General features: G+C 40.7%; 1 protein-coding gene and 1 non-coding gene across 4 annotated transcripts; both read right to left on the bottom strand.

The window, feature by feature from the left end:
* Positions 1–26: 26 nt before the first annotated feature.
* On the bottom strand, positions 27–20,066 carry LOC145204895 (uncharacterized). 3 transcript variants are annotated; one of them, XM_080077508.1, is made up of 24 exons: positions 18,206–20,066; positions 15,930–16,050; positions 15,683–15,778; positions 15,211–15,388; positions 14,116–14,252; positions 13,766–13,869; positions 13,489–13,653; positions 13,049–13,213; positions 12,514–12,768; positions 11,988–12,079; positions 11,622–11,654; positions 11,130–11,296; positions 8,680–8,909; positions 8,146–8,254; positions 7,489–7,703; positions 7,171–7,228; positions 6,733–6,838; positions 6,588–6,672; positions 6,203–6,295; positions 6,045–6,122; positions 5,427–5,664; positions 4,537–4,835; positions 3,991–4,072; positions 27–3,901 (listed from the first exon to the last, which is right to left on the bottom strand). In XM_080077508.1, the coding sequence occupies exons 1-24, from the start codon at positions 19,778–19,780 to the stop codon at positions 3,357–3,359; spliced, it is 5,226 nt and encodes a 1,741-aa protein (XP_079933634.1). In that variant the 5' UTR covers positions 19,781–20,066; the 3' UTR covers positions 27–3,356. The 3 variants fall into 3 exon arrangements, with proteins under 3 accessions (XP_079933634.1, XP_079933635.1, XP_079933633.1); XM_080077509.1 differs by having other exon boundaries at positions 11,988–12,082; positions 15,211–15,385; positions 18,206–20,028; XM_080077507.1 differs by having other exon boundaries at positions 11,988–12,082; positions 18,206–20,028.
* Trnas-gga (transfer RNA serine (anticodon GGA)) lies at positions 5,173–5,246 on the bottom strand. The gene has a single exon. It is a non-coding gene; the product is annotated as a tRNA-Ser (tRNA).
* Positions 20,067–21,880: the final 1,814 nt, after the last annotated feature.

The raw sequence follows: 21,880 nt of genomic DNA on the forward strand, positions 1-21,880 counted from the left end.
CTAACCCAAACAAAAGCAATCAGTAATCGATGTCCTACTTTAAATTTTTATTTCCAAGTTTGGCCTTAAATGTTTTGAAAATACACAGTACGCAGTTGCGGCACGAAACGAGCCAATCATAAGCCGCAAGTGCGGTCACGTGCACCATGGAGCAGAGGAAAACAGGCCGACGCAATTCGGCGTTTGGAGCACCACATTTGTGAGTTTGCAAAGTTTTGGCTGGGGAAAATAATCTAATTGCGAATTGCACTCCAATTTTGCTTTACTGGAGGCCACAAAAACTGCAAGCAATATTTGTTTCTAGATTATGAAAATTGTGCCGACTGTTTTCACAAGGAAATCTGCATCACAACGTTGTGATAGAAAAAGCCGCGAGAGTGAAAATTTAGAGTCGCCAAAATCAACGACGTTATTATTGCCAATGCATAGATGGTACAGTAAGTTGTGTTGTTTTCACACAAATGGCGATTTCACACACACGATGTGAAAATGTCCAAAAAGCGACAGTTTTCCAAAATATGAGAAATCGCTTCATGAATAAAGCGGAAGGGCTTCAACATGATGCACCAAAACGAAACTACCTTTCTAACAAGTAAATGTTGGTGTTACCAAAAATGCCCAAAGCAGTTTTTTTTTCGGACAACTGGGTTGCCATTTCACAATAATTTTTAGTAATCGACTTCGAAACACGACAGGGGGTGCCGAGGCAAAATACTTAATGTCGAAACAACCAAAGCTATAAGAATTTATCTAATGACGCGCAATGGGGTATCGACGAAGGCGACACAGCCAAGACAGTTTCAATCATGGACAAGTTGCATGACGTTGCAACCGCTATGTTTGGAGATCGTGGGTTGAAGCGACAGTCACCCGTCGCCAGGTGGCACAAGAAAGCTTTAACGCAGAAACAAACGCGCAACACGGTATAAATTAAAAAGAACGAGACAGAAAGAAACTAAAACACGAAGTTGCGCGCAGCAAAGAAAAGACGCTCGCTGACAAAAGTGAACGACAAGCTAGTGACACGGAGAATGGGAGAGAACAAGCGAGCAACGATAGGAGAGAAAAATGACTTGCCATCGTAACGTCGTTGTCGAGATGGGGATTGCTATCAGCCGAAATCGCGAACAATTGTTCGGACAGGGAACATGTATACACCCCGAAATGTGAGAGATGCTCTGAAACGTGAAACCGGTTGTACCTTGTGTCGTTAACAAATGGAAATGTTTGTGGAAACAAAAATGGCCGCCTGGAACATATTCCAACCGAAATCGGAATAGAACGCATCAAGAGGCGAGAACGAGCTTCAATGGGGTCATTACATCATGAAATCGAATCTAGTGAGCAGAGTATTTTTTTGATTAAGCAATTCGTTTACTTCAAAATAATGAAACTACCCAAACCATCAGTTGCTTGGTGCTTAAAGTAAATGTTGAAAATCGTTTTGTTTAGACCAGTGGTTCTCAACCTTTTTTACTATGCGACCCCCTTTAGAGATTTTCTAACACCACGCGACCCCTTTACACACGCACACACACAGGAAGTTTAACTACCAGCATGTGTTGATTGTGTTCATCACACATTTGCAATCTAACGTGGCTGCAATAGTTCGGCGTTTTGCTGTATTCCGGAAAACGCCTATTTTTCACTAACTATTTCACTACTTCGTGTTTTTTTATGTTAAGAAAAACCAAAACCCGCAATTATAGAAGTATACAATCGCAAATATTGTTGCGCCCGTTCTAAATCAAACGGTCGTGTGAGTTACTATATGCTAAACAAAAGTCACAGGGAAAGTTTTTTTGATACAGATAAAATAAATCCGTGTTCGGTTGCATCTCCGCGACCCCCTCAAAAGTGCTTGGCGACCCCTTGGGGGGTCGCGACCCCCAGGTTGAGAAACACTGGTTTAGACGGTCATAGGGAGGATTATTACTGATAAATGTTATTGTTAAAAGAGGTTACAGTTCCTACATCTTGCAAGTTCGCATATGAATTCAACGCGGTGTATTTTCTCGTGATTTAGGCAACATCTATATTAGGGACGTGTTACCAAGCGGAATGTGTATCACATTTTACCTAAAAGGCTAACGAATGAACGGGGCGCGACACCTCGAAAGCACGTTTCACAAGCTTAACACTATTGTTTGAAACAGAATTCTTTGCGCCGATGCGACCCTCCAGAGGTCACGTGTCTACAGCACGACACCCCCATCGACCACGCCTTGCCCAAAGACCTTCGATAAAAGAAACGAAAACGAACTGAAAACGGGGTCAAATTATTTTACGACGATGGGCCTGATGGCCCTACCCCACGCTCGGGTATGAAACAGTGCTAAAAAACGGAAGAACAAGAATACGCGAGCAGTTGACAAGAAACCACCTAAAATCAGCAGTTTGCGCCGGATTCCTATATTTTCGGTTTGATCAATGGCTTGAACAAAGAAACCGTCACTAGGTATTCCAAACTCGACGAGAGCGCACAGTAGTTATCGATTTACCCTAACGCCCGAATAACCTATAGTGCGAATTTACTGCGAATACTGCTCAACACTTGACGAGAGGTCAATTCGCGAAAAAGCACCGAAGGAAAAGACAGCACGGCGACCCGGGACATGACAAGCTAACGCCGTCAAAATAACTAAGCTCGTCGCCGTTACCTTACCTAAAGTTTATGGTTTAAGTACGTTTGTGAGTGTGGAGATTGGCTGTTCCGTTTTATAAGCCCTTACGGCCGGTGAAAAGTTTTGCCCACCAGGTAGCGCACAGTGCAAACGATCGACGCCGTCGGTTGTGTCCCCAACTTGCATTTTGCTCGTGGCGCAACAACGAAAATTGGCCTAACAGGGTTGCTCGAGCAAGGCGCGCAAGTGATCGATTGTTAAAGTTTTTTTTGCCGGAAAAAAAGTTAAGCATAAATAACGTTTAAAAATTTTTTCTTTGGTTTTTCTTTTTGCAAACTGAACACAAATCCTTCTCGTCAGAATCGCGCGACGTTAAGAATGGTTCGCATTTAAGCTCGCGAACACAGCAAAGAGAGAGGGCAAAAAAATCCCTTGCACGATTTAGATGTCCCCGGAATAGGAGAGTCTGAGGAACAGTGATCACGTGATTCGGTTGCTGCCATGGCGACGGGGGCGAAAGGGAGTCAGACCGTTGACTCTCCCCCTTTGCATATTGTCGCGTCACAGTAGGTACCCCCTTCTGTTGCAATCAGAGCAGCAGCTTTGGCGGGGAACAGCTGCGACCTCATTTTGCTAATTTGCTTGAAGTATCGGATCGCGCCATGCGCTGGTGACGTCACACGGAGCGCTGCAACAGTTTTTTTGGGCAAGCAAGCCCCGCAAATCCTCGTATCATCTGTCCGCGTTGTTTGGGCCGTTGACAGCCGTCGGTCTGTTCTGGTGATTTCCTCCGTAAAAATCGCGATGACCGCCTCGCCTGTTGGCACGGTAACCACCGCGCCCACGAAATTCACGGGGTCCTCCCCTGCCACGCCCACCACCGTTGTATCCGTAATCCCGATAGGAGTTATATCCCTGATCGCGATTGTAGTAGCCTCGATGGCCACGGTAACCATCGTAACCGCCGCGACGAACGTAGCCGTTTTGCTGGTTGCCATCGTAACGCCGTTGCTCCCCACTTTCATCATTGTCTTGTGCGCCACCGCGCGACTGTCTTTGATTTCTCGAGGGCGCCTTAGTCGACTCCGGGGTTTCGTTGTGCGCCTTGACGTCACTAGGTTCGCGTACGTCATCAACCGAGCGCGTGTCATCACCGGAATCAGATTTAGAGGAATCTGAAGAGTCTTTGCCGTTCAAAGCAGCTGCTACGGCGGCCATTCTGGCACTTTGCTTTTTGCGTAGCATGTCAGCATAGGTTGGTTTCCTTCCATTTGAATCTGAAACGTAATGCGTGTTTAATAAAGCTGACATGTGTTTAACACTTTCTATGACGGTAAAAAACATGACATGGTATTACTTCTATTACCTGGAGTAGGCGATGACGAAGAAGAGTTCCGGTCACTGGAGGAATTCACGTCGTCGCTTCTTTGTTCCTTAGGAAGTGTAATCTAGTATTGCACAAATGCATTAGAGCTTGTAGAGTTGATCAGTAACCCAATTCAGTTACAAATTATGTGCGTATTCGATTATGTACTACTTTACGAATATCGTTATCGAAAACAGAAGTAATAGGTCACAAGTTCTAAACCGGGATAATTTCGACATGTCTTGAGGTTAATATTGGTAAACTCAAGTTCTGACTTTCATTGAGGGATGAAAAATATTTAGTCTATATTGTTTTCACCGTGACAGACACATACACAAGCAATAAACTGTTAATAATTTTCCCGATTTCGTTTCTGCAAAAGTTTTGGTAGGTTGTTTTGCAAAAAATATCTTCGGCCAAGATGTAAACACAAAAAGCACCCTGATTTTGCACAGGTAGTTTTTTTGCAAACTATCCAATACATGTGAAAACTTTTCTTTTTAAAACTTAAGCCAAATGTAACAACCAACAACAGAGTTATCTCACTTCGTTAGGTTGTGACACAGGAACAGGGCGGTCGACTTGAGCTTTGCTTAAAATCTCCGCTTTGTTTCCACCTTCGTGTCTGGTGTTGGTCTCTGCTGGTTTCGGGTGCTGTGATTTCTTCATCGACGAACTGCGAGAGGCGGACCTCCCCTTGTGAGGTGGTGGTTGGTCATGGTTTACGGGAACCTTCTCCGCGGGAGCAGTTGACTCGTAAGCCTTTGGTTTTTCCGGGGTTGGCTTCTCAACGGGTTTTGTTGGCGTTACAGGGGGTCGTGCCTTTGTTGCGGTTGGTGCAGGTGCTAATGAAGTGATACAATATTGTTTGTGTTATATTTGTTTGTATACATGGTATACCATAAAAACTCAAGGGACGTATTAACAGATAGTCAAATCCCCAGGAATGAGTACACAGCGAAAAATAAACACAGGCAGATACATTTCAAGAGTATCAGCATTTTAAAGAAAAACCTTACACAAAATGTCCGCCCCTTGTTTTAACAATTTCTTACACTAATAACTTTATGCACTTCTTCCACAATAAATCACAGTACGCCAGGCCCATTGAAGGCGCTATACCGAATCAGCCGGTCACCAAGCATTCACCACCATATGGCAAGGCGTAGGCTAGAAAAATCTAGCCTGCGGTGGGATTCGAACCCACGACAGGAGTCTTTCCGGGACTCGCGCTCTACCAACTGAGCTACACAGGCCCAGTGGAGAATCCGCCGAAAGTCGAATCACAAGCACCGTTGCCTGCCTGGTATGCTGCACATGTCAGCTTCGCAGTAGGGGATCGCCAGATTGACCAGTATCAGTTAAGATGAACATAAATTCATAACTGGGATCAGCCCTGAAGCGTCTATGCTTCCACAATAGTTAGTATCACGTACCTTTTTCTGTGGGTGGTGGGGCAATTTCGGGTGCAGAGTTCAAAGGTGGGGTCGCCTGTTGTTCGTCTGGTTTCGGTTTGGGCACTTTGGGCATTATTGGGGTTTCTGGGGCTGGCTGGGGGATCACCATGGGTTTGGGGGCTGGTTGCAGAGGCATATGGTAAGTGGGAGTGATAGAAGAGTTTGAAACTTCAGAATATTTCTTGCTTGTTTGAACGACAGCAGCTACCACTGGTGCCTGCGTTAAACGGATGTTGGTAAAACGCAGTTCATACAGTTCTTCTTCCAGCAGTGCGTAAAAAATGCTTGGTTTTAAAAATTCAGATGTACGCTATGGCTTTAACTGAGCTGTAAACCAACGACATTTTAAATGAGCTATTAATCAACGAGAGTTTTGTCAAAAAGGGTAGTTTTCGAATAATAAACAAGCAACTGTTTTTTAGCAACTTTAAAGCTAAAACTCGTAGTATCATTCCTCTTATTGTTTAACCAGTAACAAACACAGTCCAAAGCAAAGGTTTCTTAACCATAATCGGCCCAATCCCGCGATTCAGCAATATCAAGTAAATAGGGATTTGTTTACAGTAGTAACACGTGTCAACGTTTTGCGAATCGTACCTTGGCAGTTTCAAGACCTTTGACAACGTCAGCTGCGGCAGGTCTTCCCTCAACCGGTGCACCATTGGTCACAGAAGCCTGGAATAGAAAATTGCGAACATCCATCAAGTAGTAAAATTTCCAAATTCAAATAAAAGTTGTTCTGTGTGTTTTCTTACCGTTGTCGAAATAGATCCAGGCAGAGGCGGAAATGAGTTGCTTTCCAGGGTGAAAGGTGTGTTTACGGAGGGCATGGGAGGAGGGGTTACCCGCTGCAAACAAAACATATTTGTATTTAAAAGCGTTTATTTAATACACGGACCTTCCAATTTATCACCTGTAATTCACAGATGGCATAACCTATCACTTACAACCGTTAAATTTGCATTTATCTTCAGATTACATTATTTTTGTTATTTCAATTTGTGGTTAAGTTGTAACTGATTAAGCAGGTTTGACTTTTACAATACAAACCACAGAACAAGCAAACTGTAGTTGGTTATTCAAATAATGTGTAGTTGTTAATCTGCCAGTAAACCAAATACACTATATTACATCACTTACACCCGCAGATCTTTCTTCGTCTGCTCGTCTGGTTCGTCGAGGACGAGGCACTCCACGACGCTGCTCCTGTACCCCAGTTCGATTTCTGGCCATTAAACAAACAGATTAAAAACTACAATAACTTATTTTTCACACAAAAATCTACCTCTGATCAATGATAACTGAACCGTTAGGAGGCTGCGTGCTTGCCAAGGTTCCTCTCGGTGCTACTTGGCCTCGTTGCATCATCACTTCGGCGTAACCTGCACCATCTGTGTAAAATTATTTGCGTTTTTTATATTGCTGCTTTTTTACATCCAAGTCTGTGATCAATTACATGACAAGGCCAAGCATATCTTCATGGTATTTCGTAACTCGCATTTTAAACAATCAATAAAGTTGGTATGACAAAAGAGAGCAAGTTATTACATACTACGTTTGGCCATGCTTTTATTTCTACGACTGAAAAGAGTAAAAAAGTATTTGTTCGTTACATTCCCGTTGCCAACTATCGCGACTCTGACATTAGGAGATCTTATCAATCAAATATAATAAAATTCTCACAACGTTTACCACCAGGTTAGTGTTGAACATCAGCACTTACCATGGGTTGAGTATTTTACTTCCTCTGGCAGCTGATCCCCGCCCGGAGGACTTAGTCTCTGCGAATAGAAAAGACACAGTGGTATTATTGATGTCAATCGGATTATGAAACATACAATGGCAACGACACGCAAACAAAAGACATTCAGGCTCAAAATCACAGGTATAAAGTCAAAATGAAGATATTGGGGCAAATTTGAATGCGAAATCGACAGTAAAAAATTTGTACATGTCAAAAACTGTTCAGTATCTACAAAAGGCCATCTAATTATCCACAGCAAAAACATTTCCTATTTTAGTCTTTAACAATAATACGTACTGGGTTTTGATCCTGGACTTGCATGCCATTTATCATTTTCTGCATTTGAATCGGATAAACCATGTGCTCGTTGCCCTGACCGTATGTCGAATCAACCGACACTGTCTGCACATTTGGCGCCCCCTTCTGGCCGCCGTGGTGCATCCCACCGTTGCCAGGGTAACCGTATGAACTCGCGGGATAAGAGATCTGCGCTTGTTGCTGATGAGCCATTCCTGGAACACACAAGATTCGTAGACCAATTGTTCACGACTAGTGGATTGTTGTAGCTCAACGGTTCTTGCGCTTTTTTTAACTTGTTTTAAAATCCTTTTTGATTGATCGCTTGCATATATTCTCGTCAACAAAATATAAACAAAAATTGGTATGTACGGGTTCAGGCTTAGCCGCTGGGGGAAAGTTTAAAGATAAGTGCAACATCAACAGTGTAGATACCAGAAAAGAACATTCGCTCACATTTGATTCCTTTCGTAAGTTTAGAATACCCATTAGGACAGCTTATAACATCGACAAGTAATTTTACGGTCGCTATAGGTGACCTTTGTAATGCAACATAAACAATCGGCATAAAAATGTGTGATTGTGTAATATGCTTTCGGCTCGCCAAAAATTACTGCACACCGTATTATGATTATTTAGATTGAGTAGAAAAATTACCTTTCTGTTGAAATCGAGGACTGATTTCTTGTTGATGGCTATTTTGATAAGCACGTGACGTCGCCCTGTTTCCTCTGGATGCGTTTTGCGCTGATCCACCGCTGTTGTTCTGTAAAATCATTTCCTTTTCAAGCAAACATGATTGTAAACGTTCGAATGATTCCAACACAGCAGCAAAGATTGGTTAATGCTTTTATTTCACCATTCAATGTAAAAAAATGTTTGGTTAAGCCCGGATAATTATAAGTAGAGATTCCACTCTGAGTGACTCAGCCATCATTGATGTCAACTAAGTTTTTGTCTTTTTGTATATAATTTTTAAAAAAGTATTACATTAACGATACAAACTGCAAAGCAAAATAGTTTTTGGTTTGGCACAATTCGATCATGTCGGTATTTTCTGTGACATAAGCTTCCGCTGATCTCACATGTACCTGATAACATTATTTACTTAGGAGTTTTTGCGAGCTGCATGCGTTTTTCGGTAGCTGTGCAAATAAAACTGTCATCAATCTTATCAAAATGCCCGGTTACCTGTGATGAACCGTAACTGGAGTTTGAGCCAGGCCTTTGACCAGTAGACTGAAGTGTCCCTCGCTCCCTTTGCTGCTGGTGACGCGGTGGCATCATCGGGTGTTGATGACCGACATGTGTGTGCATTGCACCTTGTGCGTGGCGACCCATTACCACAATTGGTTCTACACTGGGCGTGACAAAAGGTGCTGCTGGTCGGACGGCGGGTAAATAGTGGCCGGAAGATTGACCTTTAAATCAAATACAATGGTTACTTTGCATGTTGTAAAACAGAACAATATTCGCCAATACAGGAAAGCATTACACAGATTTCGCGCAAATTCAATACCATAGCCAAGATTTGAGTTGGTACTTAGGGGTTTAGGCAAAATTTGTGATGTTCTTTAATTGTTAATCAAGAGTGTTCGCACAAGTTTTGCTTTCCTGTGACGGCAAATAGCTTAATGAAAATAGGTATATTGTAGGTTAGATTCTCTAGTACAGGGGTCGCCAAAGTGCGGCCCGCGGGCCGGATCCGGGCCGCCAGGTCATTTCATCCGGCCCGCGACCACATTTTTTGGTTTGTCAAATCGCATTGATAACTTTGTAACATTTAAAAATTAAGCTACTTCTTACGAAAGTTTTCCTGTCGCGATATGTAGAATTGATATTACTTTGTTTTTTGGGATTACAACGCCCAGGATTGACCCAAAGCCAGTTTGTTACGTCACAAACAAGACTACAAGGGTTAATTGTGCGCAAACAATTGCTTTCTTTGGCCACTTGTGACGTAATATACAAGCATTGCTTGTAAGATGAGACTAACTATACAATTTAATAGTCGCATCACCAGATTTTTAATGGGATTATAGAAAGACCATATCCTGGCGTCCATATCAAAATCGCCTTGCGGGCTAAGTTCGGAAAGGCGGCGCTAGGGCATAAACTATCCGGCCCGCGCGAATTATTATCAAACTTATCCGGCCTGCAGTGAAAAAAGTTTGGTGACCCCTGCTCTAGTACAATTATATTGCACTTGGAACACTTTTAGGGCGGCAAATCGATTGACTGATTGATTAGTTTAACCACCTAAACTTCACTTAACGTTGCATGATGCTGAGACAAAAAAGAAAAAAAGTAGTGAGTCTGCAGCGCAAGTCTATAAATTATATGGGTAACTGTGACACAAACAGTTGAACTGGAATATGCAGTTGTATGTCAGTATTTGACAAGCCTGGACACATGCGGCGGCTAAAAAGTGTACAAGTCGACAATACGCCTGCCATAACTACAATTCACGTATGTCAAACTATATCTGTTTATCACGATCGAAAAATCTGCGTAGCATTCATTCACATTCACAAGCCGCCACACGAATGCCATCTAAACCGAAAGTTCGCACGTTAAGTGCTGCATCGAACGAATGACGCAATCCGGGAGCAACAAGCGTGACACGTGGTCCAAGGCAATCAGCGCCCGTATTGCCTTTCGAAATCTGCGGTCTCCGGTTTAAGCGTTACTGGTTGGGTGTGTTTACTACGCATTGGCTGAAGTGAGGATGCAAATTGGTCGCTTTCAGCTCGGTATGAAATGTCACGTGGCCAGAAATAATGGAGGACTATAGAAGATCGATAAGCATGGCTAGACGTGGCCTGTCTGCTGGTTACAGCCTAACAATAGGGAAAAGGTGTCTGTACAAACACAACCACGTACCAGCACAAGTTAGTTCAGGAGACAAACTTGTTTACATAACTGATCAATCTCATTATTAAAGCAGGTTCAAGGTTAGAACTGAATGTGATTTCTAAACTGTATGCTGTGTGCCTTTTTTGTTGCACAAAGTCAGCAGTTTGTTTAAAAATGACATGTTTGGTTATGAAAGGACAGCTCAGTTCCTGTTGGCAAATGAATATTTACTGTCCTTCAAGGTTATAGAGCTCTTGAATTTTTACTCAAATGAATTTTTACTCTGATGAAGACGACCGGAATAAAAATACATTTGCCAGAAGATCTCTATTAACTTGATACTATGCCTGGCAGCAATAGCTTATTTACTGACCTTGCTTGACATTTAATCACATGACAACCAGTAACCACAACTTTCAAACATAGTTTTGCTGAGCTAAAGCAAAAGATCTGGTATAATTTTATCAGTTTACAGGTTCATTGGCAAACAACTAAACGAAGTACAATTTGTGCTGCATTACACACAAGTATGTTTATCATTCATCAAATTTATTTTGCTTAATATTTCAGCACTGCACAGACCTCGCAAAATTTGAATGCCAATCATTTCAGTTCTAATTTCATTGTTTCTTTTTTTGGCAGTATTTAGACATGATGCATTTAGTCAAATCAGCTCTATGGGAGTTTTATAGCCACAAAGTTATAACATTTTTTATTACCCGATCTCCATGAATCAAAATGCAAGAATTTGACAGATCCCAATATTCACATAAAAACAGACATACCTGGTTGATCAGATTGTGGGTAGTCTGGATTCAAATTAGGAGGGTTTGGGTCATTAGTGAGAATGTACTGGGATCCAGCTGGTAGCTGTTGTGAATGTGTTGATGTGGGGTGAGGCTGAGGTTGACCATAGGAACCAGATGGCTTGCGTTGTCCGTATTGCTGGTTCCTAAAAATATATTTTTGATTGAAAAACAACATAACTTAACTATAATATTGCTTAAACAGTTTTGTGACAAAAAAGAAAAAAACTAAAAAGGAATTTGAATCATCTAATCAACCTTTTATTTTAAAAACGTGCACATAAACATACTCGAAAATATTGTTGGTAAAAAAAAAACTTAAACATATTATAAAACGTTAAATCTTACACATCAGTATGTTTGCATATCAAATGCAGTGTTAGTGCACATCGCAAAGACGAAAAGAAACCAAATTGGAGGGACATATAACAAGACAAAATTTGTGGCCTTAAACAAATTTCATTGACCCACCTTTGATTTGTGCCTTTGTGCATTTCTCTGAAGCTGAAATAAAGTAAACACAGGTTATAAGAGAGATAAACAAACATCAAACTGTCTGCTAGTTACAGAACAATTGATGGGAATGAAAGTCTAGTTTGGGCTTTATAGACTTTTGTTTGCACAGTAAACTTCAGACAACTTCACAAATTAGTAATTTCAATTGACTCTTGTTGAGACTTTTTACATCTTTAAATGCCAAATAAGATAAAAAAAAATCTTGCCTTTTATCAGAATCATAAAATTTTATTAGGCAAAATATATTAGTAAAAAAAGTGTTGTGTCAAAGTTAATCAACTTTTTACAACTTGGTAGGTAATTTAAAAAAAAGAAATATACCTGTGTGTATTGGAATACTGGCCAGACTTGTTGCCAGAAGTTGGAGGTTGGTTGGGTTTGTACTGGGCCATAAAGTTGGGATGAAATTGACTCTGCTGATAGATGAATGTTATCAGGTAGGTGACATTAGTTAGTCATTAACAATGCATGGTAACCTTTTAGTGACATACACCACGTACAATCTATTTTAGGCATTTTGTGTAAATGAAATGAAACAACACTAGTTGTCACTGAATTTTTTTAAACTAAAATTATACAGGTACACAAGACACGGCTTGAACAGTAGCTTTACTAAAAACAAAATTGTTTTTTTTTAAATTGAACAAAAATAATCGCCAGCAATTTTGTTCATGCAGATTTTATACCGGTTTTTCAACTCACTGCAAAAATAGTTGGCTGAAGAAACATTTTGCAGATTTTTTACCATAAATGTTAAGCTAATAAAAGAGAGTTTTGTTGGTACATTTGCACATACTTTTTCCTAACACAAAAATAAATCACACACAACTAAAATACAAAATCTTACGAGTATTTCTGGGTTTGGTGGGTAAAACTGCCCCTGGTATGGGACCATGATACTGAAGTTGCTGATCAAGGAGCCTGGTTGTCCCTGCCCACTTGTTGAAGGGGATGGGGCAACTCGAGCAATGAAAGGGGGTGTGTGGGTGAGTGCAGGTGACATATGATTCTGTGGATGAGCTGTGGACCCAGGAATCGGCCCAGGTGGACAGAAAATAAATTGCTGAGGAACATTGGAAATTTCACCAGGCTGTGAGCTTATCTGTCAACAATGAAAGCAAAAACATTGTTAAGTATATGAGGAAAATAATACAAAATACACCACTACATACAACTTAACAACATTTACCATAAAACGGAACAGTGCCAATATGATAAAAGTTATGTTTATTTGTGTAATGATCTTTCACTTTCTGACAAAAAGCCCACTTTTCATACAACACTGATAAAAACATTTTGAATTTTATTGTAAGCAGGGTAATAATACCTTTACAACAAATAAAGACTTGGCCAATTAGTTTACATGGTAAATTGGAACTTACTTGTTGCTGTGGTGTGGGTGGTTGCTGGGGGTTTCCTTGTTGCTGTATGGGTTGGGAAGGTTGGGTGGGAGTTGGGGGCTGTGGTTCAGACTTTGGGGGTTGATTGGGACGGTTAGGAACTGTATAGTTAAACATAGTCTGGATTGTCTTTGACTTGATGCGAGCCTAAATGAAAAAAGATGTAAAGTTTACTGTTTTGCAAATAAATAAATGAGATCACGTTAAAACTGTGTTTGAATCCCTGCATTTGCTATGGAATCAAAATCTTTCATATTTAATATTTGTTTCATATCATCTGTAAACTAACTTCAATATTAGCACCATGTTTGTGTTGCTCACCTAGCACTGCGCATGACTATATTTTATTTTTTAATCTTGGGTAGGCACAATTGTGGACATTATTTCCATGTGCTTGACTGAGAATTTATTCTCAGACCTACCATAATTGGCTTTCCAAGGAAAGATTGAACATTTTCTCGCAGATGTCTGTATGCAGCCTGAGCATCTGTTTCATTGGCAAATGCAACATACCAACTAGTACCAGCAGCAAACTCACACGACAGAAACTTTGGGCAAGTTGGCCCATTGAACAGACCTTCAACACTCTGGAGAAATATATTTTGTTTTTAAATGAAATTCTTCCTTTTTATTGCACTGAAAATTAATATGCATACTCCACTTTATGTGTTAACTTAAGAAGAACTGGAAAATTCTTACCTCAACAGGTGTGTCTCCAGGTATTTCTCTTAATATGACAATACATCGTGTTTGGTTGGGTCGAACTTTTTCTTCCTTATCATCTACTTGAACCAAGCTTGATGCTGTGAATATAGTTATTTAGTCTTGATTTTGGCATCACATTAATAGTGTGTTTCTATTGTTCAAATAGGGACAAAAGTATCATTTTATTATTCTTATCATTGTATGCAAGGGAATATACAATGGACATTCATACTTCATGTGACAACATCTCTTCTTCGTAAAACCTTACAAATTTGGGACAAGATTCGGGACAAGGGATTATATTTTGACCACCAATTTTGCAAGTGAAAATGAAAATAGGGTACCTTTTAATGCCTCTATGACCAGGCTAAGATCAGAGGTTAACTTTTTTACTGCATTGAAGTTGGCAATAGTCCAGATTGGCACATAGGTTTGGTTGTCCATTTGTGATATCAGGTAGGGATCTTGAGCAAGGTTTTCCCTGTGGGCAAACAAAAATTCCATAAAACAGTCAGATTCTATTTGTCAGACTATCCAATCCTTCATATCTGGTACAATATTGCAATGAAAAAACTGAGAGTAAATACATAATACATAAAAACCTTAATACATATGACTAAACTTTTTGAAACAGAGGACCAATGAGCAATGTTGTGATCAGTATATGTTTACATTTCAGGATATTAGTTACACAATTTGAGCAAATTACTATTGCAGATTATGACATACATTTTTGATACGATTTAACAAAACATCTTGCACTGTTATATTACACTAGTTAGCAAAAAATATATATAAGTGTTTACTGGTTAAAATTAGTCTATGTGTTTTATTGGCAAACATGAACTGTTGAAGTGAACCCTGCCATGACATGACGAAGGAAATAACCCATGTTCAATTGTTAAAATATTCATAACTTTTTTATTGTCAAATATTAACTGAATTCAGCTATGACTTGACAAATTAGTTGTCTCACATAGTAAATAAAAAAACTTATCCCAATTACAAACCCCTATAGCAAACAGGAAACAATACTAAAATGCACAGGAATTGGTCCATTCCTGATTAAACACACACACAGCAGACACAGTGTTTGCTGAGGTCTGCACACCAACTTAAACCCATACATTGTAGGTCAAGCAGCAACAAATTAGTCCAAGTCTTTTGTCAATGAGATTCAAATGGCCAATTTTAATGCAAAGGTACATTCATAGAAGCATTTATTTGAATTATAAACAGGCTACAAAAATGGTTCCCAACCTTAATTCCTCCGCAGTGAGACATTTAAAACTCAAGGAAAGAATTTTTATTTTTTATTTGTTTGGTGGTTTATAAACTCAAACTATTATTGTCATTTTTTGGACAACTTGGTTCCATATTTTTATCATGTAAACTATTAAATTAATGCAGCAGTACATATTTCAGTTGTGGCAACCTACCGTGAGAAATAATATTCTAGCTGGCGTTGTAACTGTTCCTTGAGTTCTTTTCCCTCAAGTTTTGGAAGAGATGGAGAAAGTGGTTCCAAGCTACTTTCCATCTTAACCTCCTCACCAGCATCCAGTACTTGGTCAGCCATACCAACATGCTTAGTATTTCCATTTTCATCAAGAACTACTGAAAAAAGACAATGTTATATTATTCAACAAGTAGTTTTAAATGTGTTACCAGAGAAATAACATTACCATTCATTAAATTTTAGCCGTTTGCCCTAACACTGTAAAACATAATACATACTTGCAAGTCCTATGGTATGGTTTTTCATATAGTTTATGAACAGTTACTTTTACACTATTATCAAACCATCTGTCTTACATCAATTGTAGATGACAATAATATATACAGTATAAACTGAAGTTTGTTTTCTTGATCATAAGATTAAGTAAAACACCAGGTAGATTTAAAACACACCTTCAGAAGGCATTTCTGACTGGACTCCATTAGCAACTGTAGTGTAGGCACTTGTATTGGAACTGTACGGTGAACTTTCGAACTGATTTGAAGATTCTGCAACCAAAAAACAAATACATGACTAACACAATGCACACTAACTCCACTGATTGTACTCAAAGTTTTAAGAAATTTTACTTTAAACAAATGCATATTGGCGGATTGAAGCCGCAAGTACAAACCCCAAACTTAGCCAAAGTTCACATACCTGTCATAGTGAAAGACGGAGACACAAAGTTACTCTCAGGTATCCTGTTAGGAAAAGATTGCTGCTGCTGAACAACTGGTTCTGCTTTGTTTTCCGTATTTTTCACTCGATGTTCATGGTCCTGTACAAAAATAAAATTACAACATAAAATCATACAATAACACTTTCACATTCTAACTATGTAATATTTTAACAGTGCTTAATGTAAATAGACTATCGCCACACATATACATTCTTCTGTTACAAACCAAGACAAAAAAAACTTTCTCTAAAAGTAGAGACCGACAGCTACTGAAAATACAACTGCTGCCCAATGACCTATATTTAACGAATTGTATAAAGTATTTTTGCACTTAACTTTTGAGCTTACAGATTCAGTTCTCACCTTCATGTGCAAATTCACCATGACTGCCTACACATCAACTTGAACACACCACAGAAAAACACAGTCAGCCTTAACACTCAACACACACCAGTTGACTGTTGTTCTCCCATTACACCCTGTCTAAACAAGCAGACTGTCAGCTTTTCCTGTCAGACTGCTGGTCTACAGAGCCAATTCCCAACTACTAATTTAAATAAACTGGCGTATCTAACATCAATCTACTGCTGCTATAAGCTCAACGTGGCTCAAAGCGACATACACAAGAGGCGTGTGTGCCTTGCAGTTAAAATACAGGAAGCGTGCGCCGGCATGTAATACCAGTGACGGACAACGCCTAAATTGTACCGGTTGTGTACTCTCTTAACACACGATTGCCGGAAAGAACGCCTAAGTACCATACATACAGCATACATGCTTGAAACGTAGCGTAGCGTAGCGGCTAAATGCCTACTAACTGTGTTGTGCCCTGACCACATAAACCAAGCTATCGCTTCAGCACACAGACATGCGAGTATTGCTGCTGGCGAATGGCGCGTAACAGCAGGTCGAGAGCTAACGTTGAACGAAGCACTTTAAACTACCTGGCGAATGTCCCAAGGCTCATATCCAATTAAGACGCATCAGAGGTGCTGCCTGCTTTGCTGCGTAGCTGCGAGACGATCGCAAAGCAGGCCACCCACCCACACACACACACACGCAGCGAGTGAATCATCGCATCCCCTAAATGGCATGAAGAGCCGGCTAAGGCGGACTCACGCCAAATCACATGCCATTTCAAAAGCACAGGGAAATATTTGGCACGCACACTGGCATTTAATTAGACAGCGTTTAACGTTTGTGCGAAAGGGTGCACTTCAGTTTCCTGCCTTCCTCAGGAAGGTAATTTCCATTGCTATCCCTTTTTCACTCTACATGCCTATGAGCGTATTTGGAAAGCAGATGTATTTTTGCTTTGACATCAACAAAACAGGATGCCCACTGCTGTTTTCAACAAAAATATTGTGAGCTCCAGACATGCACAAATCACGTAGCGCAGTAGTAAGGCGCGGCAACACAATGCATAATTTATGTAAGACACGTCGAGACGGGACGGTTCTCTTGAGCCGCGTGAAGACAGCAGCGAGCAAACGCAAGTCAATGCCAACCGTCCTTAAACGTTGGACAAGCCGCAACTCGACATTTCGCAGAAACTTGGAAGGTCGCGAAACTAATTTACGTTTGGTCGCGATATGCTATTGTAAATGTACGGTCTTAGTGTAACATGATACTTAACGTAAGGATCTGAATAAAATGTAAAACCAGTTCCACCGTGACGTTGTCTGACGAGCAAAATGAGCAGCAGAGTCGCGTCCTTATTTGGGCAAGCATGTTTCCCTACGAAGCGGAATGCCATTTTCGGGTTTTGCCCGTTCACGCTGTCACGTGATTGGTCTGTCTAATTAACAGCTGAATTCAAAAACAGCAAATGCATTTCTTTGAGTCAGAATGCAATAAGCAATACGCTTACACTAGCAAAGTGACTACAGCTCTGGTCACAGACGTGAATAACCATTGATGAAGTAAAATTCCCCAATTCTCCCAAAGGGTAAGTACATGTTGCACTTCATTATTGCTCAAACGTTACAACTTTTACAAGAATAAACGCTTTTCGCAATGAGGAAACATGTAAACAAACTGCACTCCTGCCTCAATGGAAGCCATTAGTTTTCTACACAACAAATCGCATGGTGTTGCCTAACGCAAACGACTGATGGAATCCTTTGTCTCCATATTTTACGGGTAGCAATCTGTTGCTCGTCAAAAACGTTTTCCCTGGTCATTGAAAATCGGAGAAAATGTAATGCCCTTTAACCATTGTGTTTTTTGGACACAGATTTATAAGGATACTTACGTGTTTTTTCTGCGTAGGTATTTGTGTCGCGTCTGACACTGCCTGGTACTCTTCAGTAGTTAACGTTTGTGTGGGCCGTTTTTTTGTCATTCTGTTGTTAGGTGGACTTGTACTTTCACTAATGCTATTATGTGGACTCCTGCGACCGAAACGCGGAATATTTTTCGGACGAGCAGTGTGGTTGGTTGTCGAACGATATTGGGGTGGTTTTCCGTGCAAATAGGATTTTCTTTGATTACTTGATTGTCCCTCATTCTCATTTCTGCCGTTGTTGTGTTGATTATTTCCTCGTGGTCTATTCGCTATTCGTTTACGTTGTTTGCTTTTTGTGTCAACTACACACCATTCGCCATTGTCGCTGGATTCAGAGCTGAAATATCCGTAGCTATAAGGGAAGTCTGCTGCGATGGCTTGGTTCGGTGTGGACAATTTTGGCTCAGACGCACCAGCTAGTGTGTCTCCAGCAACGGTTTGCGTCTTTACAGCTTCTGGTACTTTCCGGTGGTCTGTAGGCGTCGCGGTCTCCGAGAAACCGCTATCACTAAGGTCTGCGCTTGAGGGTGCCACGTTTGCTTGCACTTGAGTTGATACCACATCTAGCTGGCGAACACCACTTTCACAAGAAGCGGGGCAATTTTCAATGGAATGAGAAGTTTGTTGAACTTGGACTGCTAACTCGTTGGACAGGGCTAGTTCTTCGGCATCCAGACGGGATAAAGCACCGTCAGTGAATACATCAACGTTGTTAAACTCGGGTGAAGCCAGACCATCAGGTATCACCACAGCTATGTCGGCCATGGACAGAGCTGGACTTTGTCCCACGGGGGAAAGTAGCCCCCCGTTAAAATCTGTTCTACCTAGCCCTTTTGAATTTAGAAGTGACAAGTCCACACCGCCATAGAACATACTAACGTTACGGTGCGAAACAGAGCTTGATGCCAGGGTGCTAGCAGCTTGTGTTGTCACTCTTATAAAGTCATCCACAGTGGCACATCGTGTCGTATCAAGATCGCTACCCGAACAGCTGTTGAACGGGGTGTTTTTGACCAATGCAGACTGCAAGTCGCTCTTGTTGACGACGTGATTTATCCTGTGGTTACTGTCAGAAACGTAAGTATTTTCGTTGGCTGAAGACAAATCGATACCTTGAACGTTGGAATGAGCATAGCCATTGCCAGCTTGATCGATTACCGGTTTCTCCATACACGACGTCGCTGTAGTTAATTTTGCACAGTCATTTGCCAAAGTCGAGTCACTGACGTCATGCTGACTAGATATTTTCGGACTTGCAACTCCGTCTAATATATCCATTCCAGAACGATCCATTTCAAAGTTACCACTATCTGAACGTCCGCCATTAGCACTAGCTGACATTTCAACATCACCGAATTCCACCACCATACTGTTTTTACCTTCACGAACAAAACCAACTGAGCAATCTCCCTCCACTGAAGGACGTACTGTCATTGAGGCAACACCAGCTAAGTCCGATCCGCCATTCGCGTGCACTTTGGTTAATGAGTAACTAGTAGATGGTTGAGCGACTTCAGACGTAGTAACGCCGGCTTTAGCCATTTTTTGAACAAGTTCTTTGTCACAGTAACTTTACAATTCACACAAATCTTTCAATGGATTTTTGTGTCAAACTTACAGATTTTTATTGGTTGCTGCCGTTGGCAAATCCCGGCCACTACGGGTTAACAGAAAACTTAACATCACAGTGGAGCTGAGATCTATACTATACTGAACACAGTTTAAAGTATGATAACAAAATTGCAGTCCATCTATTTGTCTGTAAGTCCAGATGAACAAATACAGGTCATCAAATACGTTGCACACATCGCCAAGATCTTTGAAATGCTTTACTTAGAAAAACGAATGACACATACCTAAACTTAGCACTACTATTCTATGTGAAAAGCAAAATGCCCAACACAGCCACTGAACAAGCTTCGACAGGTACTATAACAATGGAAAGGCACTTGCGAATAGCAATACGGTTGCTGTGTGCTATTGTGGCGAATGTAATCGCATATTGCCTGTCGAAGAGACGGATAAAGTTACTAGAGTACGCTTGGATCGGCGTGGTAGTGAAAACGATTCGAATTGACGTCAGTAAAGAGGTAAGCTGCCATTACACACACTGGTAATATGATAAAGATTTTTCTTCACTGCATTTTCACATAACACAAGTCCCTAAAATACATTAATTACATTTACAGAATTAAATATAATACTATTGACAGCTGAGTTGGTTGCTATTATAAACATGCAACTTTTCTGCCTAATTTTTCGAGACTGTACACTGCATCATTAGAATTTAACTGGTTGCTGATGACAAAATTGCTCTGACATGTTTCTTGGTCTAAATCCATCAAAACAAGCAAGGCCAGATGACCACGTGAAACGAACACGACGCAAGGCAAGTGATTAGTAACTAAAAGAGAAGCTGTACCACGTTTTTCGCATTGCCAGTTTGTCCTCTACAGTGACCTGTCGCTGTGCCTTTTTCCCGCAGGCACCGTTTGTGAGAACTTCTCTGCCGGGTGACACAAGCCTACTTTTTACAGCACCAGCTGTACAACTTTTACGGTATATGCTGACGCTGCTGTACAGATCCTCAAAAACCAACACCACCTCATAACTATTTCATACACGATAAGAAAACTTGATACTTTCAAAATTTTAACCAAAAACTGATTCGCGGGTACCTGCTTTAACTTATTTGCAGATGGTAACTGTTGCAACAAATACAAAAACACGCGCCAAAACACTACAAAGTTGCTGCAGTTTGAGAGTCGTGTTGTTTGTTGCGTAATGAACGACCACTATGACGCAGCATAATGTCTAAAAGTTTTATCATCCTTTCACAAACGAATACTCCAACCAGAAATTTTAGACTGCGCAGATTAACAACCACAAAACGAAAAACAAAGTTTAGAACTAGAAGCCAATAATCTTAAAATCAGAATTTTAAAACAAAACATGAAAAATACTTTTTCTCAGTTTTTCGAAACCAAAATTAAAAGTGGCTTAAACTTATATTAAGATATTAAACCAGATACAAAGGCTTTGTGCGGTAGCGTAGCAACTTCGACGTAGCAACTAGTGCTTTGTTGTAACAGTGAAACTTTGGTATCGCAAAACGACAGAATCAATCACACCGCTAGTGGGGGCAATGTGCAAACACGTGGCCAGACGCTCCGCGCCGAATGAGATATCACGTGAGCTCATGCCCCATTTATCAGAGAGCAACGGTCTTGAAGCGCTGTTGCCACGAGCCACGGAGCAGCTCCTGCGCTCTCTTAACAAACGCAACGGTGCTGTACAAAATTGTCTGGTTTGTTAGCGGACTTACTGTAGGTTTACAGGCATGTGACACGACGTTGTTTCGCCAATCAAATGAACCATGTCAAATTCGCATGACTGTATTGCAAGTTGGGGCTAATTTCTTTACCTCACTCTAAGTTACACGAATGTATAAAGTAGCCATAAGTTAACTGTACTGTAATTTGATACTGGTCGACCTGCGGTTAGTACAACCAGGCTTACAATAACAAACCGCTGTGGTTACCAAGCTCAAGACCAACACAGCACACTAAATTTTGCTTTGTTTTTTAATTTAGAGCATGAGGGGACCGTGGAACAATGTCTTAATAATATTGCTAGATATCC

This window comes from Phallusia mammillata, chromosome 8, assembly GCF_965637545.1.
Source record: "Phallusia mammillata chromosome 8, kaPhaMamm4.hap1.1, whole genome shotgun sequence".
Classification (NCBI taxonomy): domain Eukaryota; kingdom Metazoa; phylum Chordata; class Ascidiacea; order Phlebobranchia; family Ascidiidae; genus Phallusia; species Phallusia mammillata.

Bases quoted from the DNA above. Each gene is read 5' to 3' on its own strand.
- LOC145204895 (XM_080077507.1), bottom strand. From the start codon at position 19,780: ATGGCTAAAGCCGGCGTTACTACGTCTGAAGTCGCTCAACCATCTACT. The intron at 13,870-14,115 runs GTACCCTATTTT...CTATATTCACAG, and splicing joins GGTCATAGAGGCATTAAAAG to CATCAAGCTTGGTTCAAGTA. The intron at 13,654-13,765 runs GTAAGAATTTTC...ATATTTCTCCAG, and splicing joins CTGGAGACACACCTGTTGAG to AGTGTTGAAGGTCTGTTCAA.